Source organism: Pinus tabuliformis, chromosome 2_2 (genome assembly GCF_031772625.1).
Source record: "Pinus tabuliformis cultivar Carrire ecotype Pingquan chromosome 2_2, CPIR1, whole genome shotgun sequence".
In the NCBI taxonomy this organism is placed as follows: domain Eukaryota; kingdom Viridiplantae; phylum Streptophyta; class Pinopsida; order Pinales; family Pinaceae; genus Pinus; species Pinus tabuliformis.
The window spans coordinates 957,455,110-957,478,711 of NC_142300.1; the positions used below are offsets into that span (position 1 = coordinate 957,455,110).

At 35.9% G+C, this 23,602-nt stretch overlaps 1 protein-coding gene across 4 annotated transcripts in view; it reads right to left on the reverse strand.

Moving 5' to 3' along the window:
• The window catches only part of LOC149196394 (uncharacterized), a 491,550-nt gene that overhangs the window by 191,108 nt on the left and 276,840 nt on the right, over nt 1–23,602 (reverse strand). For all 4 annotated transcript variants that reach the window (XM_089405541.1, XM_089405540.1, XM_089405539.1 and 1 more), the window contains one exon: nt 8,775–9,006. In XM_089405541.1, the coding sequence (XP_089261667.1) occupies nt 8,775–9,006 (232 nt within the window). The remainder of the gene's footprint in view (nt 1–8,774; nt 9,007–23,602) is intronic.

A 23,602-nucleotide genomic window follows, 5' to 3' on the forward strand; every position in this document is an offset into this window, starting at 1 on the left:
CAGTCTTCTTCTCTTTGTTTTTATTTGCCTTATCATTTTGTTGAAATGATTTTTCATTTTGAGACTGAAATTGCTTAGGACCCTTGTTTGGTTTAGGAACATTCTTTTTAGGATATTGCTTCTTAGGATTCTTTGAATTTGGTTGCTACTGGGCGGCTAAGGCTTTCTTAGAAGAGTTTCCAAGATTAAGAAGACCAAGATATAAGAGTTTGTCTTGTTCTCTTATTAAAGAATCACAAAAGGCATCAAAAGAGGGGGACTTGTAATCTTGTCCTTGAGAAATAAAGGCTTATCTAGTAGAATGGAAGGTGGAAACAAACACAGAGTAGGCTGATCCCAACTTAGTAAGAATGGAATAGATAAGGCTACCATCTTCTTTCTTAACCTTAACACCTTCCAAGAGAAGTCTAAGGGTCTTGAACTTGGACAAAAAATCTTCAATGGAAGAAAAATTATTGGGGTCCAATGTAAGCAACTCATTTTCGAGTTGATGGGCTCTAATTTCATTTTTAATTCCAAATCCTTCAGTGAGCTGTTTCATTGCTTAATTAGGAGTATCAAGTTCTGCGATATGGAATCTAAAGTCTGGAGAAATAGACATTCCTATCAACCCACGTGCTTGATCTTGCCTATTTTCCCATTTGGTTGCCTTATCTTCATCTTGAGGTTTGGTTTCTTAGCCTGAGGCTATTCTGTAAAGACCTTTACTTTTAAGTAAATCCACAATGTAGGATCACCATTGGAAATGATTGGTGTTGTCAAGAATAACTTGGCATGGAGTTTCCATTTTAACAAAAACTAAAGTTGTAGATGCTGAAACTAAGTGTTCCAATGGAAAGATCTTGAAGAAAAGTTATGGCTTTTTGAAGAAAAGTTGTTGAAAATGCCGATGAAGTACGTGAATGTGCGGAATGAATGATAATATTATATTTAAAAAAAATTCTCCCCCCTTTCCAAACATAAATCTAATTAGCTCACTTTTAAAAAAAATATGTGACTCACTTGTATAAATAAGTGAAAGTCACTTTTACAATGGTACTTTATGAGCTACCCACTAAATTGTAACTTAAATAAAAGATAAAGAGACTTTAGAATTATAAGTGACTCACTTTTTATAATGAGTGAGAACACTTTTACATAAAGTAACTTTAAAACATAAGCTACATGTGCTTTTTGAAAAAGTAACTCAACAAAAAGAAAGACTTGAACCCAAGACCTCTATTCTCGTAAAATAACTTTGGACCAAGTCAGCGAGTTTAAAAGGTTAGTAATTTTTGGAAAAGAGGAAGGGATTTTTTTTTAGTCACTGAAACTTTGGGGTGCGTGCTTACTTGAGAAAGCTCTTTTTTCCCTACAAAACAAAAAACACAAAACCCAACACGGATGTACAAAAAAAACAAACCTTATGGCTTGAAATTAGCTTTAGCCGAAAACTAAACATTTTCCTCAATGTTTCTGATTTTCCGAGATCACACTAAGGCGCAGCGGAAAATAGCATACGCATGAGAAAAATCCTTCCTTTCTATTTCTGATTTGCCCAGATCGCACAGAGTCGCGAGGCAAAGAGCATACGAAAAAATAAAAGGTATAGATCCAGTAATAAAAAACAGAGAGCTAAATAAACCGAAATAAACAGAGAGAAAATAACTATAACTGCAAATAAACATTGTATACCTCCAAATCTTAAAAATGACGTAGCTAGGGCTACCAGAAACCTTTTTGCGTCAAACGAAAGGGGTTCTTCATTGGAACAGATGCTCCTAACACAATAAAGGAGTCCCCTCCGCCCGAAAGCAGTAAGAAACAGTAGATCTAGGAAACAACAGTCGGATGCAGTTCTACCAACTTCAAATTTGGATCACAAACGGATGCGGTCCTCAAATAGCTCTGATACCATGTAGAAATTTACAGGGTAAATTCCTCAGACAGAACACCAAAGGACACCGCTCACAAACAAATCACAAATCAATACACCTGTGTTCTTGACGTGGTTAAAACCCTCAAAGAGGGAAACAGTCCACAGCCTGAGCCAACACGGCCACTTCAGGCAATTTATTAATAAAAGAATGAAAATTTACATACGCTTCTCTCATGAACGGTTACCCTACAAATGACCCTCCATGCTCTTTAAATAGAGATCATGGACCAATCGGGTGTTAAGCCACGGATCAAGTGTCGGTGATAACGAGGAGAGAATGAACTGTCGAATCACTACATATCGTGACCATTAGATTGTAAATTACAAAAGTACATAGTAAAGAAACACACTTTACCTAACTCTACACTAGACCAAGTTATACTTAACTATTTCCTATGTGTCGAAATATCCTAACAATTTTAACTTAACTTTTCATTAGGGATCACACCCCTTAGCTAACCTAGGAGATAGCTTAAACGGAGAGAGTCGCGATTAGTGTGACAGCCCCTTCTCTAAGTTCCCTGCCACCAACCACACCTTGTGGGGTTGAAGGTTTTTCTCACTACCTTGTAGGTGGGTGTAGGCAACAGGGTCAACACTAACAACTGGCCTACAATATATGTTGTCAATGATGGTAGTAAGATGTTCGTGATGGTCGATTCCTAGAGAATGTCTTAGTAATTAAAAGTGGTTGGAATAAAATTGTAAGCCTAAGGGGTTGATCCTTGACCGATAGAACAACACACCAAGCAAGTCAAAAGAGGACAAGCACGTTGAACTGTCAGTCGAGGGATGAAGGAGAGGACAGTGGAAGAGTCGGGAATCTCCGAGAGAAATCAACGACACAAAAAATGTATCCTATCCGAAGAGATGGACCTTATCAAAAATACCTTACTTTATAACGACAATTATAATGCGGAGAACAGATGCGAATATCACTACTGTTATAATTTAAGTGGTATTTTGAGAATGTAAAAAGAGAATATTATATGTCGAAGTGAAAGGAGTTAGTGTTATAATTTAGTGGTATTAAAAAGGTTTTGGCACATTCCACCTATGTGTAGAGATAAACTTTCCTCAAAATTACTTGTATAATGACCTTTCAATCACCCTCCATCTAAATCCTTGAAATACAAAGATAATATATTCAACAGAAACAAAATAATTACACGAATCTCTCGATGGGGATCCAATATTCAAAAGTTTATTGAAAACCATACCTTGTGCTCTCAATATCCTTACGATTCTTTTTTGGCATCAAAAGGATCGATACCAAGTCATGACCAAGTTACGAAATAAAACCTTTTCATTAATTATGGAAACACATGCCCCTTCATAACTTACAGCCAAATCCCGCCATAGTGAAGAACAGATTTGTCAATGCCAGTGTGAACGACCTCATCCTATTGACTCCAGTCACCCCACTGGGCAAACGAAAAAGTCTCCTTTGCTAACATAGGCGAAAGCTAGGCTTGTTAACCTAACGCAGGGTCGGGATTCAAACCGTCGGTGCTAGGGAAATCCACATCCTGTGAGAGTTCGACACAGTCAATGCCTAGGTCAGGCACGACACAGGTGTCATGGTTGCATCCAAGCACGAAGAGCCATAAGAAGCCATAAGTTTGCAGTGAAACAGTCATGAATTGTTCCCAACCGCAATATTAATTTACATAGTTTTAAACCTGGAACCATGAAATAGAAAAAGCGAAAATTGTAGCCCCATTTTAACATTTGGAGTGGCTAACAAAACGCTAGCAAAAATCAAAATCGACTGTGAAAATAGAAGGTCTACAGAGTTTGGAACTCTAGCTTTGATACCAGAATTTAGATCACTATTTTTATTAAATCTACAAATTTGACAATAGACAATGATATTTTAAAACACGATTTATCAATTAAATAAACATGTATATACCTGGCTTCCGAGTTTGAAGTTGATCACACGCTGTTGTGGCTCCAATTTGCTCCTGCTACCAAATAGCCAAAACCTCCCAGCGAAACTAAGCACAATCTTTGCACCCAACTCCAAATTACTTCCAATTTGAAGTAATTTGTCCCCCGTGCCCAAAAGTCCCAAAAACAACTGCTCAATTTTCCTTACTGTCTATCACATTCTTCCCATTCCCTTCTCTCTGTCTCCCCATAAGCCTCCCCTTCTGTCTTCCTCCATTCCCTTTAACATCTCCCTTTCACCGCCTTTCACATAAGGGCTTTGAGTCGATCACAGGTGGAGCGTACTCCTGCGTCCAGGGTGCTCCACCTTTTATGTTAGAGGCGGTCATATGTTAGGTAGATAGGATTATTTATTTAATACCTCCTTCACGTTTGAGTGATTTTCCCTTTTTAATATTTAATTTAAAATTTATTTAATTAATTTCTTTGTAGTTTTTTTATAGTTAGTTCCTTTATATTAATAATCTAATTTTTAGAACATTAAAGATTTATATAATTATTTCATTTTATTCTTATTGCTTTATCTTTATACTTTTTCTTATTTATTCTTTATTCTCTTCTAACCTATATATATATATATATATATATAGATATATATATATATAGATATATATATATATATATATATATAGATATATATATATATATTCTAGTTGTTATTCTCCTTATAATTCATCTTCCTTATTATCATTTATCTTATTTCCTTAACATTTTATTTGATGTATAATAAACAATATATATACTCTTCTTTTAGTTACTAAAATCCCTTGTAATTATATATATTTTGAATAATATACTAGCAATATTAAGATGGTGGTATAATCAAGTGTTTCATAAATAAGTTGGTATCTACTTACCACTTAGATAATTAATTCATTACCTTGGGTATTTCCCATAATTAGTTAGTACGTATACTTATGTCGTGCATGTGGTACATGCATACGTAGCTATCATATGCATGCTAATATTTCCATATTCTTGATTAATCGAAGTGGGTCATTACACATGGACTGCGCAATCCATCTGGGGATTCGATCTAATGCCCACGCAGCTCCCACTTATGTTCAACACTAGCTCTTCTGGCTTCGTTCTCTTGCTTCTCCTTACCTCTAATACCATGTGAAAATTTGTGAATAGAAATCCAACTATAGTGACTGATATTATTTCTTCTACTTATTAATTCATAAATAAGTTATTCAAAGTGTTTCTACAACAAATATCGAAATAAATTCTACTGCAGCCCTCACAATCAAAATACTGTGGAAAGTAAATGAAAGGAAAAATACTAGCACAAGTACAATCACAATGGCAGTTAATTTTGGACGATTGGCCTTGGAAAAACCCAATGTGGGAAAACTGGTGCAGCAGATGAGGGTTTCTTTATTGATCTTCAGCAAAATCTCATGTACAAGATACAACCAACAGAACAAAATAGGAATTTATGTGAGAAATTTTACAGGCAATTTTCTCACGCTTCACAGTGAAATTCTAACCCTGGAGAGGACCTGTTGCCCTCACTGCTTCACCTTCTGCGCAGTGACTGTGCAACCCCAGCATCACTACCTCTGCGTTGTCCCTCCTTTGCTTTGCTTCTTCTCTCTGCTTCTTGCACTCCTGACTATTGTTGATGCCCTCTCTCTCCAACCTACAACTCTCCCTCTGATTAGATTTTCTCTTGCCAAACTTCAACCAGTGAGATAATCGATCTTCTTAGGCAACTGAGTATCTGCTTGGTCTGTTTTCCAAATGCCCATCAAAGTCCTTCTTATAATCTTCCAGTTGAGTAATCAACGGCACAGATTAGATTCTAATCAATGGCTTAGATCATATTAACTCGATCTTTGTCTTCTTCTAGAAGATTCACACCTAGTTTCATTAATGCCCTTTAATTATTTTAATTTCATATGTTTAGATTTAGGCACCCATTAAATATAATTAATTATTTTATTAAAACTGTTTTCGAGTGGAATTTCCCAAAACGATATCTAGGTATTCTGGAATACATGTGTCCTAGCCTCCCTACAAATTTTGAGGCTTAGAGCACATTCGATGCTACCAGAAATCAACACTTCATGTCAACTTCTTCTTTGCCATCATGACCTTCAAAAGCATGACACCATTAAGGAGCATGATGATATCCCTGAGTTAGTAATCCATTGAAGACCCATGAGCTTGATCATTGATATATCCATCTTTTGGTTCAAAGAGAGGTGCACACTCTGTCTTTTTCTTTCCTCCTCATCTATGATCCTTAGTGCATGGTCATTCCATTCGCCCACCTCCCATCCTCATGACCCCATATATGATTGTCCTTATCTATGTTATCACATGGATGATTGTAGGGGCAGTTGTTCTCACATTGACTGGATGATGTGCTGGTTGCATTGGCTTTGGGATTACACTTAGCATTTGCACAATGTAATCATGCATGTTAGGGTAGGATGCATTGCATGTTTATTTTTGCATAGCTAACATCATCATATTATGTTATCATGCTAGCTTAGATGCAGTTAGACTAAAATTGCATTTATATTAAAATTTTATTTCTTGTTGATTTTTATGGCCTAACATAAGCATGGGCGATCATAAGATGTCATAAAAACATGTTGCCCCGTGTGCTTAGTCTTTGATGTGCAGATAACAAGTCTACGGTTCCAAGAGATTGTTGATGTTTTCATGACCTCCTCGTTCAAGTACGTTCGTGCACTCTACTAAGAGATCATTTCCTAGTTGGAGCCAGGTGTTACCCACCACAAGTGGGTGACACCCATAGGGGAATTTTTTTCTCCTAGATTGTTTTCAGTGGGCAGCCAACAGCCCTTGCAGCCTCCAAATAGCCCAATGTGCCACTATCTCCACACCTGAGCCAGCGTCATGTGCCCTCACCAATTTTGTCATGATCGTATGTTTGAAGGTGGGCCTTCCAATCCTAAAGGTATGGCTTTTCATTATGTAATCGTGTACTTTTGCTTACTTATTATGGACACATTTGGACATGGATTGGTGGGGGGATTCAACGGAAACAGTAGGCCTGGTCTGTACTCTTGCTCCCTTGTCCAATTTGGTGGTTAATCTGGTATCCTAGTCTTGTGGGATCTCCCCTATTGGCTACTAGTTTTAAGAGCGGCACTACATGGGAAATGTCAATTTTGGTTTCGTGGTCTAGCTTCCCACACCACATACATCACTCTCCTCTGCCCATTATAATCCCTTTCCACATATTTCCCATTTGGATCCACATTTTTCCATTGGGTCCACAAGGAGTTAGCTTCCACCTCCCCTTATCCACACTTTGGGTTGGGCTTGGAACGATGCCCTGGGGGTTGATGCAGCTAAAAAGAACGTAAAAAGCATAATTTGGCCGCTCTCAATAGGAAATGTACCATAAAATACAAAAGATGGCTAGGACATACAAATTTAGCACGTGGGAAAAAGCCAACATGAGTTATACTCTCTATCATTATGGCCATCACCCTGGTTCCTAGGGCCCCTATGTGAGCCCCCTACATCATGAAGGAACCCATGATTATCCCGACCCCTAGTGGGCAATCAACTGCCCAACCTTAAGGGGGAAATCACTGTTATATCTTACACATCGTGCTCTTATTCCTTGGAACCGCGAGCAATTATAAAAAGAAAAATTAATAAAAGGCAAAAGGAGTATGAAGAAGGGTGGAAAAACAAAGGTCGAGTTAACTCATGTACCATGATTGCTTCCTCCATCTATATACCCTTGAGTGGGCTTCCCTCATTATTGTTGCCCCTGTACCATGGCATGTGGCTTGGAGCCTCCCCTTATGCCCCAAACCCATTCCATCATTATGTCACATGACACCTGCCATTTGAGGGATGTACCATGGACCTGTCACTCCCTTGGAGGTTGAATCCACCTAATAGGGTCCTTGATTAACCTCTTTCTTGCACCTAGGCACACCTGTACATTCTAAAGCCCATTATGGAAGGGCGTGCCACTATGAAGTGTCCACTTGGTTGCATGATTTGTAAGCTCATTTTACTCAATTGCAATAATTAATTGTTGTACTGGAAGGTGAGGAGACCCCAAAATCAGTTGGTAACGGGGATCTTAAAAGTGTTGGAAATCATGATTGTCATTAGACCAAAACCCACAGGTCTTAGTCAATGATCGCATCACGAGGGATAAGGATCCATGAGATGCGGTTAGTCCATATCGCAAAACACAGGGGGAGCGCCAGTTTATCCGATGTCCAACAATCTCCCCCCCAGCGCAAGCTTGGTGTGTATCGAACTTGTGACCCATGCTCTAATACCACTTGTTGGAAATCACGATTGTAGTTAGACCAAAACCCACAGGTGTTAGTCAACGATTGCATCGCCAGAGATAAGGATCCACAAGAGGCAGTTAGTCTATGTCACGAAACACAAGGGTAGCGCTGGTGTATCCAATGTCCAACAAAAACTTCATTTCTCACAAAACATGTTTAGGTTGGATGGGTATTTTAATGTAAGAAGTCCTTGAAAAATTTGGCAGGAGGAGATTATCGTAGATAAGAATAGAAAGCAGAGTCCTAGCCCATATTTCCAAGCACCTATCCCTGCAGGAACCAATGGTTATATTATTAAAAAAAAACTAAAAGGGGCTAGCATTTTGCTATATATATACTTCAAATATGTAAGTCATAAGCATCAAAGTAAAATGTAATGCAAGTATGCAACTCAAAAGTAAGAGATAGAAAAGGTAGACAATTATTGTGAACAGCGTAATCAAATCAAGGGCCTTTATTACTTGTATCTGTGAATGTCAAGAGAATAAAGAGAATCCTTGAAATAAAACCTTGAGTGTAACCACTTACTGACATAGACATTCTTTTAACAAACACTCAATCTAACTATGGAATCAAGTCTGCTGAATCTAAGAAATCACCTGTCCAGATCTGCAAAATAAAGAATTGCTGCTATGTAGAATGTTGAACCCATCCAGTGTATTGTTTTCCAAGAACACATCGGCTTGTGGAATGCCATGAAAAGACAATGGGAATGCAAAGTAGATGGTCCAAAGTAGTTCTTTTCTGATGTTCATCGCATTGTCATGTATAGTGTCACCTGAATGTTGCTCCATCATCATAGGACAGGTCCCATCGACATCGAGTGGCAAACTGCATTCAATATATTGTTAAATGCTTCATGGTCACACTCCTGCTAATAGTGAATAAGACAATGACTGAAGCAGAACATTAACCAAATTCCCATAACAACTTTAACAAATCACATAATTAAAACCATACTACTCTTAAACATATGCTGAAATATCTGATCTATATTTGTGCGGTAATTATCAAATACATTAACAGCATTGAAAGAAAGATCAAATAGCAAATAGAAAATCCATAAATTGTTGCCTAATTAATATAGAATACTACAGTTAAACATTTTCATTCTTCGAGTACTGATACCAATTCAAAGCATCTTTTTAAAGCTAAATCACATTTTTTGTGTTTGAATTCGACTGCAATGTAATTCGATAAAAGTTCTAGGCAAAAGGAAGTTCAATTAAGTTCACCATTAAATCTTTTTATTTTAATATACATATATATAAATTAAAAAATTTGTTATAAACTTATAAGTTTTATGTAATTAAAATTATATAATTTATAACAATTTTTTTCCCTAGATGAACTTTTATCGAATTAAATTGCAGTCAAATTATACATGTGTGTATGTGACTCTGTGTGTTTTATGAATTCAATAGATAGAATTTAAGTCCATATACATTCGTACTTATAAATATAGTTTTGAGTAACCTTTTATATATTCATAGTTTAAATTTAAAATGTGACTTATATTTCTTGTAACCTACAAACCTATAGCCCAGAACCTGGACACATATATCACCTCACTAGAGCATCAAAAGCATGTTAGTGACTCAGCACTAGAGCTTGCATGGGAACAAGCTCATGTAAGGACTGTTACCTGCTCAGATGTGCCTAGCAGGCAACTTTACTCCATTGCCCAACAACACAGCAACAATAATTTTGTTTTGAAGTTCAGAAGGGATCAGGGCAACTTGCCCCTTTCTCTATCTATCTTCTCTCTCTTTTATGCAAATTCTGCACCCAATTTTAGACTTATATAAAATGACACTAGCATGATGAACTTGTGTAAAAGACTTAAACCATTGGTGTAATGACCCACCTATAAATAAAATACGAGTATTAGCATACATACGAGACCTCCATACGATAGCTACATATGCATGGACCCACATGTATTACACTATATGTAAACTACTTAATATAGGAGGAGATATAAATTAAGGTAAAAAATTAATACCTCACCAGAGTATCATATATATGATAAGTCCTTAAAACCAGCAGAAAATATTAATTTTAAAAAAAAAGTACAAATTAAAATTTACAATCTAAAATTAATAAAATAATAATATAAATTAATTAAAAATATAAATTTAATTATTTCATAAAAAAAAAATAAACCTTATTAAATCAAACTACGTATGCAAATAAAAAAATCAACGAAATCAAATGAGATTCAATTTCATAAAGTTACATGTAACCAAAATATCGACACAAAGATGAGAAGAAGGCGGTGGATGAGTAAATAAAAGGAGAAGGGAAAACCCATTTTGAAAAAAATAAAGGCAACAAAGTTGAGAACAATTTTGGATACTGTAGTACAGCTATGAAGGGAACTTGAGTCTTGATTATACTGATGTTTTTGGGCACGAGGGAAATTAGTTTGCTTCAATTGAAAGCTAAGTTGCACGAAACGGGGAAACGGGTACGAGTTTCCGAAACGGGAAGCGATACGAAACGCGACCTCCCCAAATTTTGGAAACGGGGAAAACACGAATATATATATATATATATATATATATATATATATATATATATATATATATATATATGTATAGAAAATATTTAAATATATATATATGTGTGTGTGTGTGTGTGTGCAATCATAAAGCATAAATGATACATTATAATTTATTACACTTAAACATTAAGATTTAATTTACATCGCATTTACTCATGAATGATCACATAATGAAAATAAGAATATCGGAATATCCAAAAGCAACCTTTATTAGATATCCAAATCTCAAAATCAGACTTTATTTATATTAATATATGAAGCTGCAAGTACAATAAAGACTATAAGGCTGCAAGAGAGAGATCCAAATCAGGATTTTCTGCATCCACATCCCATTCTTTAGAAGGACCACTGTTGTATTGGGAGTCTCCTCCTACATAGTCGAACACCTTAGTGCGCTTGATTAAATACACGTTTCATACCCTAGTACCCTACATGATTTTGATTATTGGGAGTTTCCCCTGCATAGAGGGCTTGGTTCTCTTGATTAAATAGAAGTTCCATACCCTAGTACATGATAAAATCCAATGGAAACATTGTAACCCCCTCAATCCTGAAATCCTGAAAAACAAATAAGTCTGTTGGATTTTGAGTGAGATCTAAAATTCTACTTTCTCCATATGAAATCCAATGAGGGCGAAACCACTTTCAAACATCCTGAGTCATTTCATGGAAATGTTAAAAATTTAAGTAAAAGGATGAAAATGAAAAATAAAGGAGAATATCACTTTTACTTTAAGAATTTAACATTACCATGAACTGCATGTCAACACTAGGGCAAAAATTCACTTTTATAACTTTAGACACACATCTAGAAAATTAAAAAACAAATTTGAAAAAAAAACAAAAAATTAAAAAAAAAACACAATTCAATTGGGAAACGCGGGTTGTACGGCCTGGAAACGCGTTTCCGGTCGTACGGCCACGTTTCCGTTTTGGGAAACGTGGCGTGCGGCCGAAAACGCATTTCCAGGCCGTACGGTACGCAGAAACGCGTTTCGTTTCGTTTCCCGGGAGGAAACGACCCTAGGGCCACGTTTCCTGCAACTTAGATTGAAAGCTTTCTGAGACTGAGTACCTAGGTTGTACTCAGTTCGGCAGGGCGGTTTTGGCCGTTTTAGTAACGCAGCCAGACAAGAATTGTTGTAGAGCAGGCAGATTGTCAGCAAAGCAAAGAGGTTGCTATTTATTAGATTAAATTTCTTTAAAATTTTGTATTTAAAATTTCATGTTCTGTTATTTTGAAATTAGCTTGAGATTCAGGTTCTTACAATTGGGACTTGGTTACTAAGGAAGTTGCTCCAGAGTGGTTTTTTCTTTTTTTCCCCATTTAATTAATTATTTTTGTTTCTAAGCTATAAATAACTAATTGAGTTTTTTCACTCATAACTTTCAAAGTTGGAGTGGGTCTTAATCATGTTGATTTTTGGAAGCATTAGATGTGCTCTAAGTCTCAAGTTTTGCAAGGAGGCTTGGGCTCATGTATTCTGAAGAACCCAGAAAGCATTTTGAGAAATTCCACCCAAAGACAGTTTTATTAAAATAATTAATTATTTTTAATGGGACCCTAAATCTAAACTTAAGGAAATACAATAATTAATGCGTATTACTCTCACTGTGGGTGTAACTTCTAGAAGAAGACGAGGATCAAGCAAAAATGATTTTAGCCATAGATTAGCTCTAATCTGGGCCATTGAATGTTGACAAGAAGATTATTTAAGGAGGCTTGAGGGTCATTTGGAAGACACACAGCAGGTTGATGAGTCAGATCGAATCGCTGAAACTAGAGGCAGCGCAATGATTTGTAGTGATCACGCAGTGAGAGGCAGGGGGAGTTTGGCTGGAGGATCTTCTCTGAAGCCAAGGATACTCAGCAAAGAGGCAAAGAGACACACATAGGAGGCAGTGCAAAGGCCAGAGAGAGTGACGCAGAGCCAATAAGGGCTCACACAGGCCCCGCGCAGAGCAACGCAGAGGCCTCCACGCAGAAGTCTAAAATTTGCTAGGAGGCTGACGTTTCTGAGCCAGGAAAGTTGGAATCATCTCTCGAAAGGCAAATCGATCTCCAACAGAGGTGACACAGAGCCTTAAAAGTTGACGCAGGCCCAACAGAGCAGCACAAAAGTAGCCAGGGAACTTGTTGGTTCAGCTGCCGGATCAGCCGAGACTTGCAATATAGAGTGAGGTAATCTCACCAGCTTCTTCTACTATGTGATATTCTCTGTAACTAGATTGTCGGGAAGGCATCCAGACTCCAGTGGTTGTATTCAGAAATATTTCAGTTTAATAATAAAACCCTCATATCTGTTGCACTAGTTTTCCTGCATTGGGATTTTTTGGGGACATTTGTCCAAAAACAACAGTGTTCTTGTGTTGTATTTTCTTTCTTGCTCACTTTCTGTTTCCGCAAATAATTTAATTAAGTAAAGGCTGCAGTTTATGTATTTCAATATTTTTCGTAGGAAACAGCAAGTAATTTGTTTAAAGGAATTTAACAAATAGGAGAAATATCATCAGTTGCTGCAGTAGGGACTCTGGTTTGGGAATTTTCACATGGTATCAAAAGCAGTGCAAGTGAAACAAGATTAGCAGTGCCAGAGAACACAGCGTTGAGAAGAAAAGGAGATTTAAATAGCTGCAGGAGGCAACAGTTCAAATCCCCATAGGGGTTTGCGCAGTCCAAGCCGGAGGGCTGGATTTTTCGAGTTAGTCTCTCTTTGAGTGAGTCGACAAAGAGGAAGGGCTTCTAGATCGAAAACTTGTCGTGGCAGAGGGAGCAGTGTTGAGCCTCAGCGTGATGAAGAGACTCAGTTTTTCTAGAGGTCGTTTTGTTGGGCAAAAAGACGTCAAAAGGGAGAAGAGAAGCATAGTAAGGGAATTTTTCCTCAGTAGACTTCCTGCCAAGAAGTTTGTTTTTCTTGTTGGCTGAGCGGCAGCAGTAGGAAGCAGAGAGGAGCAATTTGACATTTTAGTGACAGAGATGGCAACCAGTGGGCTGAGAGATCAGGACAGGTTGGATGGAGCATCCAACTATGTCATCTGGAAGGAAAAAATGTCATTTTGTCTAGATGAGCATTCTCTCAAGAACTATGTCGACAGGCGTGGTGGCTGAGCCAACAGATCCAGATCCACTAAAGAAGTATCAAGCAGCAATGGCGAAGGCAAAGCGAATGATCCTCAACAAAGTGACGGATCATGTAGTCTATGACATTACTAACAGAGGGACTGCTAAGGAAATGTGGGATGTGTTGTCTACGTTGTATCAAGGATCTTCCAAGTAGTGGAAGATGTACTTACAACAAAAATTGAGACCGCATAGATGCAAAAGAGGGAGCGCATAGATTCGTTCATCATGAAGCTTCAGGAGACCTGTGATGATTTAGCATTTGTGGGGTCTACGCCTCAAGGGTCCGATTTGGTTAGACTAGCCCTCAATTCAGTCTGAGATGAGTGGCAAGGCTTTGTCCAGAGTATCTTCGGTAGGGCGACTTTTCTGAATTAGGATGAGATGTGGGAAGCTCTCAAGCAAGAGGAGCTGAGGAGAGACTTGGTCAAGTGTAAGCTTGACGGAAGCAGCAGCAATGGGTTAAAGCCCAAGGACAAGGATGAGAAGGCAGCCCTTGCATTGAAGGGGCAGTAGGAGCAGCAAAGGCGGAAGAAGGACATCTCGAAGATCAAATGCTTCAAGTGTGGTGAAATGGGTCACTATGCAACACAGTGTCCTCTCAGGAAGAAGGACAAAGATGAGAAGCATGATCTGAAAGTTGCACCCCCAAAGATCGAGGAGGAGTTCGCCATGACAGCAATGATACCTCCGGGAGGGAGGTGGGATGATTTAGAGTTGTAGTTCGAAAGAGCTACAGATGGGCAGGATCCTTGAGGAGCCCACCTCTCGGATCAATTCCTTTCTACGGGAGCCCAGATCAGAAGTAGCAAGATCGACTAAGTGTCAGATAGTGCAGAGGAGTGTTGGAGCGACAAATAAAGTGGCTAGAACACCAAGTCTAAGCAATGTAGTGCAGAGTTGCAACAGTGCAGGGAGGCACAGTGCATAAGCAACAGCAGCACAGTGGCTTCAGAGGGATAGCATAGGACTAGCAGCAATCAGATCTTCAACATCGAGATGCATCTATGTTGAACACTTGTTCAGTAATTTGGGATGCTTTTCTATTGTTGATGCAGTAGCAGTTTGCAGTGCAATGGCAATGCCAACAACAGCACAGATGCAGAAGTTCAGAGAGAGTTGTAGTATGGATGTAGTGTTAACAGTGGCAATGTCAACAGCAATAAAGTTGCAGCAGCAGCGCATTAGTTGGTGGACAGCTTGTCAGACATCAGCAGCGCAGAGGACAATGTTATGAAGTCAGGGTGATGCTTCAGTGGGAAGCATTGCTAGAGCACATTCCTCGTTAAGAGGGAGCATTGATTTCTGGTAACATCGGATGTGCTCCAAGTCTCAAATTTTGCAGGGAGGCTTGGGCTCATGTATTCCAAAAAACCCAAAAAGCGTTTTAGGAAATTCCACCCAGAGAGTTTTATTAAAATAATTAATTATTTTTAATGGGACCCTAAGTCTAAACTTAGGAAAATAAAATAATTAATGGGTATTAATCTAACTGTGGGTGTAACTTCTAGAAGAAGATGAAGATCAAGCATAAATGATCTTCGTAATTGATTAGCCTCTAATCTGGGTCGTTGAATGTCAACAAGAAGATTATTTAAGGAGGCTTGAGCATCCTTTGGAAGACACACAGTGAGTTGATCAGTCAGATTGAATTGTTGAAGTTAGAGGCAGCACAATGATTTGTAGTGATCACGTAGTGAGGGGTACGGGGAGTTTTGGTTGATCTTCTCCGAAGCCAAGGATACTCAGTAGAGAGGCAGAGCGACACACAGAGGAGGCAACGCAGAGGCCAGAGAGGGTGACGCACAGCCAGGAAGGGCTCACGTAGGCCCCATGCAAAGCAACGCAGAGGCCTCCACACAGAAGTCCAAGATTTGCTAGGAGGCTAACGTTTCTAAGTCGGGAGGGCTGGAATCAGCTCCCGAAAGGTAAATCAATCTCGAGCAGAGGTGACACAGAGCCTTAGAAGCTGACGCATGCCCAATAGGGGCAGCGTAGAAGTAATTGGGGAACTCGTTGGTTCAGCTGTCGAATAAGTCGGGACTTGCAGTGTAGAGTGAGGTAATCTCACCAGTTTCTTCTACTATGTGTTATTCTCTATAACTGGATTGCTGGGAATGCATCCAGTAGTTGTATTCAGAAATATTTCATCTTAATAATAAAACCCTCAGATCTATTGCACTAGTTTTCCCTCATTAGGTTTTTCCGAGGACATTTGTCCAAAAACAACGATGTTATGGTGTTGTATTTTCTTTCTTGCTCAGTTTCTTGTTTCCTCATATAATTTAATTAAGTGAAGGTTGAAGTCTATGTATTTCGATATATGCCGTAGGAAACAGCAAGTAATTGTTTAAAGGAGTTTAACAAAGAGGAGAAATATCATCATTTGCTGTGGTAGGGATTTTGGTTTGGGAATTTTCACAAATCACTGGGTCTTGAGTGTGTTTTCTAAGTCTTGGGTCTGTTGTCACACATAATGTCTAAGCACCGCAACAACAACTCAGATTGGGGGTTGTCACACTAATCCTCAATCACTCTGTTTGAGTTGTCTCCCAATAGCAGACTAAGTGGGGTAGACCCTATGGAAATGGAAAAAAGAAACATTAGTTGGGAATCAACCAACCTGGGAGACATAGCTAAGCAACCAATACTTGTTTTAGATTGCGCAAGATTTTAAGGATTCAAAATGAAGAAAGTGATACTAGTGCCTTGTGGAGCCAACTATCTTGCGAAGAAAATAAGGTTTAAGTAAAGGATGGGAAACTGCTACTGAAAAGACTCGATCGTCTCATATGCAAATGCAAAATTAAAACTATGTGAAATGCAAAGACTTGGTTAATTTTAGTTAAATGAGAGCCTAAAATTATTTCTGAAATATGTCTTAAATGTTACTTAATTTAAGGCTCAGAAAGGTGGTGATCTAAATGTGAAAGCATGTATTTATATCAACACTGCAAAATATAAAATCTGCACAAATAATTACTGAAATGCACAATGGATTGAAATGTAAAATGCTGGAAAAAACACCTTTAAATTCAAAAATTCATTTGTATGAAATACTCAACCAAGATCATTAGATGCATAAGTAAAAATTAGATTAGTCATACTTGCATAAACATGTAAAAAACAAATAAAGTTCAGAAATTAAACTAAATGTTTTAAACTCAGATCACATTAATGAAATATCAGTCTTGTAATTTGCTCTTACATCAAATGTTAAAACCAGCGATATATTATAAAACAGCAATCCTGTAACCATGCAATATTCAAAAATTTCTATATTAACAGCAGAAAATTTTAAATGACAAACTGATAACTACAATTCAGAAAATTTCTGAATTTAATTATTTCTGATCTATTGATGTCTTGGATCTAAAAAACTCGGATATAAACTATTGAACAACAGTAAAACAATTTACAGAAATTTGTTTTCAAAAGTTACTGAAACTAACTTCTATTTCTGCAATTAAACAATAGTGAAAATGTAAATTAAATGTGCTGCTTAGTTCAAAAAATTTCTAAATTTAATTCTTTCTTATCTATTGATGTATTTGATCTAAAAACTCAGAAAATTACTAAAAAAACATTGAAATAATATTCAGAAAATAGCATGAAAAAGTTTTTAAAAGTAATTATATTTCTGAAATGTAATGCAATGAAAGATGAAAACTAATTTGCTGCTAAATTTTAAATAACTAAAATTTTATGCCAGTATCTTGCTTTCAATTAGATCAATGAAAAAGGTAAGGGTTTAGAGGATGTGCACCAGTCATTCCTTAGGGGTTTGAAAACATCTAAAAATATGCTTGCCCGAACTCAAAATCCTCAACTCAGAAAAAAATAAAAATAAAAATAAAAATAAAAATAAAAAATAAAAATAAAAATAAAAATAAAAAATAAAATAAAATTGTGAAAAACTTTGTTAAAAAGAAATTGGGAATTTTTTAAGAAAAAAATTTAGGAAAAATTAGTGAGAGAATTTTGGTGAAAGAGGGAAGGCCATAGGGCTGAAAGGGAGGCCGAGAAAGAGGCTGGAGATGGCCAGCGCAAGGCCTTAAGGCCCTAAAAAAAATTGCCCACAATCTTCTTGAAATTTATTTTCAACCTGCAAACAAAATAGAGATGCCCTCCGGGGCTTAGATCTCTCTCCGGAATCCACAAAAATCACCTACAATTTTCAAAGTCGTTCCTGTACAAATAAAAGATAGAAAAAACCCCAAAGCATGTATATACAAAAATATAAAATACCCAAAACTCCAGTGAATTAAAAAATTTGATATTTACAAATCTACAATAATATTCTACAGATCTGCAGATCAAACCCCTCTATTAGCCAGATTTAAACAATTTTTTGCACAATGTTTAGAGATAAATTTGAAATTTTAAAGAGGCACAAGCCCAAGAAAAACCCTACAAGTAAAATATTCTATAAAATGACGTCAAAAATTAAAAAGATAGTGGGCTCTTTTAGATTATGTAAACTGAGAGTCAGTTGGTCCAGCTGAGGACTTCCCCAAACACCCAAATTATAAATGATAACTTCTGCACACTTAAATCTAGTTTTTAGATTAATAGAGATTTTAAAAATGATCATAAAATTATCAATAAATAAAGATACCTGCTAGTTCTATCAAATTAAAGAGATATTCTAAAAAGCCCGAAATTTGTACAAGATACATGTACACAGATCAATCTTCAAAGGCTATTAAACAGCAAATGAAAATAAAAGTAGTAAAGTATTAAGAACAATATTAACACATAAATCTGAAAGAGGAACACCATGATCTGAAACCCCAAAGTCTTTGCGTTTTATTAACCAAAAAAAGTTACAAGAGCTTTCTTAGAGTAAGTACTCGATTCAAAAATCGGATGCAAATAATGGAGAGAGGCCTCTCATTTATAGAAAATTTCTCCAACGGCTAGTTTCCTTGATCCCTGTCAAAGCAATCTCAACCGTTGATGAAGATCAAATGATATTTTAATCATCGGCGTTGAAATAAAGTTACTTTTTGAGGAAATTCGAATTTCACTTTTAATTTTCTTTTAATTAACTCAAAAATGATTATTTTGAGTTAATTGCCGCAAAAAGTTGACTTTTACTTAACTATTATGGCCCAAGGGTTCAAAATATCTTGAAATTTTCAATATTCCCTTGGCCGGGGACCTCCACAATTTAAAAACTTTAAAACCCACGAATTTTAAATGTTGAAGAATTTAATTTTTCCTAAGACCTAAATTAATTAAATTTCTAGCTTTAGCATTTTAATCTATTTCAGCTAGAAATTTTAATTAATTGACTCATGAGGAGATTATTAATTTTTCCAACACTCTAATATTTAGTGATGGTGTCTAACTATGAAGGACCGTGCACTAAATATTTCTTATATAAAATATTACATTTCTAACCCATAAAGGGGGAACACTCGTTCGTTATAGACCCTCAATAATTGCTCATTTCTACGACACAAAATATGATCTAATAGACTACATGACTTGTAATAAAATAATCTAACCAAATAGTTAGAAGTATTCTCAAATCACTTTTACAGAGACTCGATAAATAACACTAGGACTCATTTAAAATCTCAACGACAAAATCCACCCTACCTTTGGGGTGAGGCTGGAGGGAAAAGTTATGTCGATCATACGTGTTTAGAAACACACATGAATCAGTGAGACTAAAAACCTCCTAGGATAGAAATCATCATCAGAAAAAATAAAAGTACCTAGGTTGTTACATACATTTGTCTTACTAGGATCATTTACATTACAAAATGCAGAAAGGGTTTACAAAACTCCAGTGTACATATAGTTGATAATGATGAATCTGTGGATCATCTGAGTGCTCGGACACGATGAAAATCCATGTGCGAAAAGATGTATAACTATGGGGTAGTTGACACGGAGTGGTCAACACGGTCGATGTATATTACCATGCTAGACATTATCTTGAGACTTACGGAATTGCATTAGGCATTTTTAAGATTTTTTAAATAATTAAGAATTTCCTGTAGAACGGGGATTTTTAATTAATTTGTATGTAATAAGTTAAAAAGTGGCACTAGGAAATGTTGTATGGCACGTGAATACTCAAAATTCATACTCAACATACCAACATTATCCTAATACTCACTTTGGGGTGCAAATAATTGATTTTTTCTCACCAAAATTCACTTTTACTAAAAAAGTGAAGAAAAAGACCAAAAAAAATCAAAAATAAATCACTGGGGAGAGCACAAATATTATATTAGCCGTTTAGCAACTAATTCCCTCCATTGGGAAGTCTTCCTCATCCAAAGAAGCCCCCACAAGCCCTTGGAAGAATTTAATTTGGTCAAGGAAAACTATTATTTTTAAGGTGAAACCCAGATGTGCACAAAAGTACAAGCTGGCCTAAGCAAGCTAATTCGACCTATTGACCACACATGTCAACTTCCCCAAGATGCAAAGTACATGGCAGAACAGTCAGAATTTTTTAAAAGTCATCATCATCATGAGCCTCCAAATTTTCATTGTAATCCCAAATTCTACAACCCTATAGGCCTTTGTTGTAAAAATGATTATAATATGAATATGAAACCATGTAAAACATTTGGGTAAGCCTGTGATTCTTAGCAAAGAGTTTCACTCTAGGGTAGACCTTTTCTCCCACACATACCCCAAAGCTAGAGTGGGGTTCGATGGTAAGGTCTTAGGTGAGTTCTAATGTTATCAAGTCTACGTAAATTGTCATACTAGATCATCTGTCAAGTGTCGCAAAATTTGGTTATGTCTAGAGGTTATTTTTAAATTCTAAAATTTCCCCTTCTAATAGGATGTCTATGTAATATTTCGTTGAAAATAGTACCAATGAGAGGTGTTACTAGGCTTTTATCCCTTTTAACCTAATGAGCACATTAATGGATTTTGTCTTACATTTATGAGTTATATTAATGTCATAGTGGGAAAAGGTACTTCGAAGTATTGTACCATGTACCTTTTCTAATATTAAAGTCACTTGTACTCTATAAAGTGATTTTATGTGTAAAGTACTAAGTGTACTTTTCTAATATTACAGTGAGGTGAAAAATTAGAAAAGGTACATGTTGGCCACTGGAGTGACACCTGAAGATTTTTTGAAGACTCCATGCCCAAGGGTGTATCAGAAGCTTCAATGTACCATCAAAGTTCATCATGTCATCAGAGTTTTTCAACTCTATTTCTTCTTCTCATCTTTTTTTGTTGTACTCAAATTCCAAAAGCCCTGCGGGGACAAGTAAAAGTGATAATAGTATGAGTCGTCGAATCATGTATCAGGCCTAGACAACTTGGGACCTTGACATCAAGTGAGTGTACTCTGGGAGGTTTTTTTCACTTTGCTAATTATCATATCCTTACGAGGATTTAATAATTAACTGAGTTTTTTCCTCCAAGCATAACCCCAAACCCGGGGTGCGACTTGATGGTGAGGTCTTGAGTGACTCCTAGGTGTCTAGGTACATTGTATATTACCATACTAGATTATGTACTTAATTTATATGTTGGCGTTGATGTGTATATTGTTAGGTCATGCTAGATATGTTCATTTAATGAGCTTGCAGATAGATGTGTATGTGCATGATAGCAGTGATTTGACATGAAATTTATATTAATTTGAAGCTGTGTGGTGATGATGTTAGATTACAATATTTGTGTTTTGTTAAATGTGATCACGATGATGATGCCCTGTTAAATTATTAGATTTGTGTGCTAACTCAAGAAGTTTATATGTGCTAGAGGTGTATATAATTAGATGATGATAGTGAATTCGAATATGTATCTCGGATGATGTTTACGATTGTTAGATGGTTATCATCATGATGTTTATTTTAATGAAATAATCTTTATTATAGGTTATGTATTGGTGAAATTCTATCAAACTTTTATATATGAAATTACATGCAAAACGACTTTGAAAAAATGCAAAGATATTTTTATAAATTACAAAGTTTAGTATGCTTGAAACTATGGTTGTAAAATTACGATAAATATTTTTCTAATGCTTAGATAGTTCATTGATATTCAATCTAACATGATTAGTAAAATATTTAAATACTCACAAGGAAAAAATAATTAAAGGTAAAATAATTTAGTTAGTTCTTAATAAGACGAAAATGTGTAACTCATTCAATTTTTAATATAAAATATTATTAATAATAAATTATTCAAAAACACAATTTAACTAATTCAATATTGGTTTATAAAATCCAATCTATTGTTAAATTTAAAAAACTTAAGTCACGATTTTTTATAATTTGCAGCCTAGATCCATCAAGCGTCAAGAGGGATCAAATCTCTTGAGATACAAACATCTTTTAGAGTGAAAAGAGATTTGATCCCTCTAGGCGCTTGGTAGGTCCGAAGTTAAGATGGATTTAGGCTAGTATAATATATATGTAGTTGACATTGAAGTAGTTTATTTATAATTCACATTCTTCACATTTAAATGTTAAAATATGCCCCCTCATAATTTTTTCCTGTATGAATACATTTAATTATTTTTAATATTAATATTTTGTAAAATAATACATATCAAATCCATATTAAACATTGAAAAATTTACAAATATCCCTCATACATTGAATTAAAAAACAACTATTAATAGAATAAGAATTCTCTCAATCTTTCTCACTATAGTGAAAATATAAGAAAATTTTCAATTTAAATTACTTTACTTTTCTCTATATAAAGTATCTATAAAATTATGTTATTTAATATGGACACTAAAATATTTTACTTCTGGATTTAAATAAATTATTTTTTGTTTTAAATATTACATGTAAAAGGAACATAGAATGAATTACACATAATGTAATATCAATAATACTATTTTCTATCATGAAAAAATTACATTTCTTCCTTGTAGTAAAAAGTAAATCATATTTCGTTTTCATTACATTTCTTCCTCATAATAAAAACTAAATTATTTTTCTACTCTCAGTTGCTTTATATTTCTATATAAAGTTATATAAGATCAAGGTGTAAATCGAAGTATTGTAATGATGGCCAACATTAATTTCTCTTGTTATTACTTTTTTAATTTGTTAATTTAAATTATTATTTTACTATTTTTAAATGTAAAGTTATGTGACAACATCTCTCCCATACTGAGTTGTCCAGTCACTAACAATGGTCTTGGGGAGGCCATGGAGTTTCAATACCTCCTTGAAAAACAATCCGGTTGTCGGTGAAGTTGAAAAAATTTCATAGGGGAGCAACAAAGAAGTGGGCAAACTTCGTTAGTCAATCCACCACCACATATATACAATCTCATCCCTAAAAAGCTAGAAGCCCTATGATGAAATCCATGGAGATACTCTCCCACTTCTGCTCTAGAATAGGTAGAGGCTACAGTAACCCTATGTTAATTTAGGTATGTTCTATGCTAGAGCAATTTATTTGAATTTTCACAGTTAGCTCAATATCTTTCCCAGATTAGCAATCACATCAGCATTAAAGTAAACTGTAGATAGAAAGTAAATATAAATCGCAGAAGACAAGCCAAGACAAGAGGACAGAAGATGTGGGACTAGCCAGGGACAAACCCCAATGTGGGGAAACCCTTGATCAATTCTTCTTTTATGTTCCTCAAAGTTCAACAGAGAAAGAGACAGAGATAGTACATTTACAATAGGAGTTATCATTTTGAATTTAGACATCTGCATGAGATCAATTGAAAACATATTGCTTCAACTGATTCTCCAAGGTGACTACTTCACCTA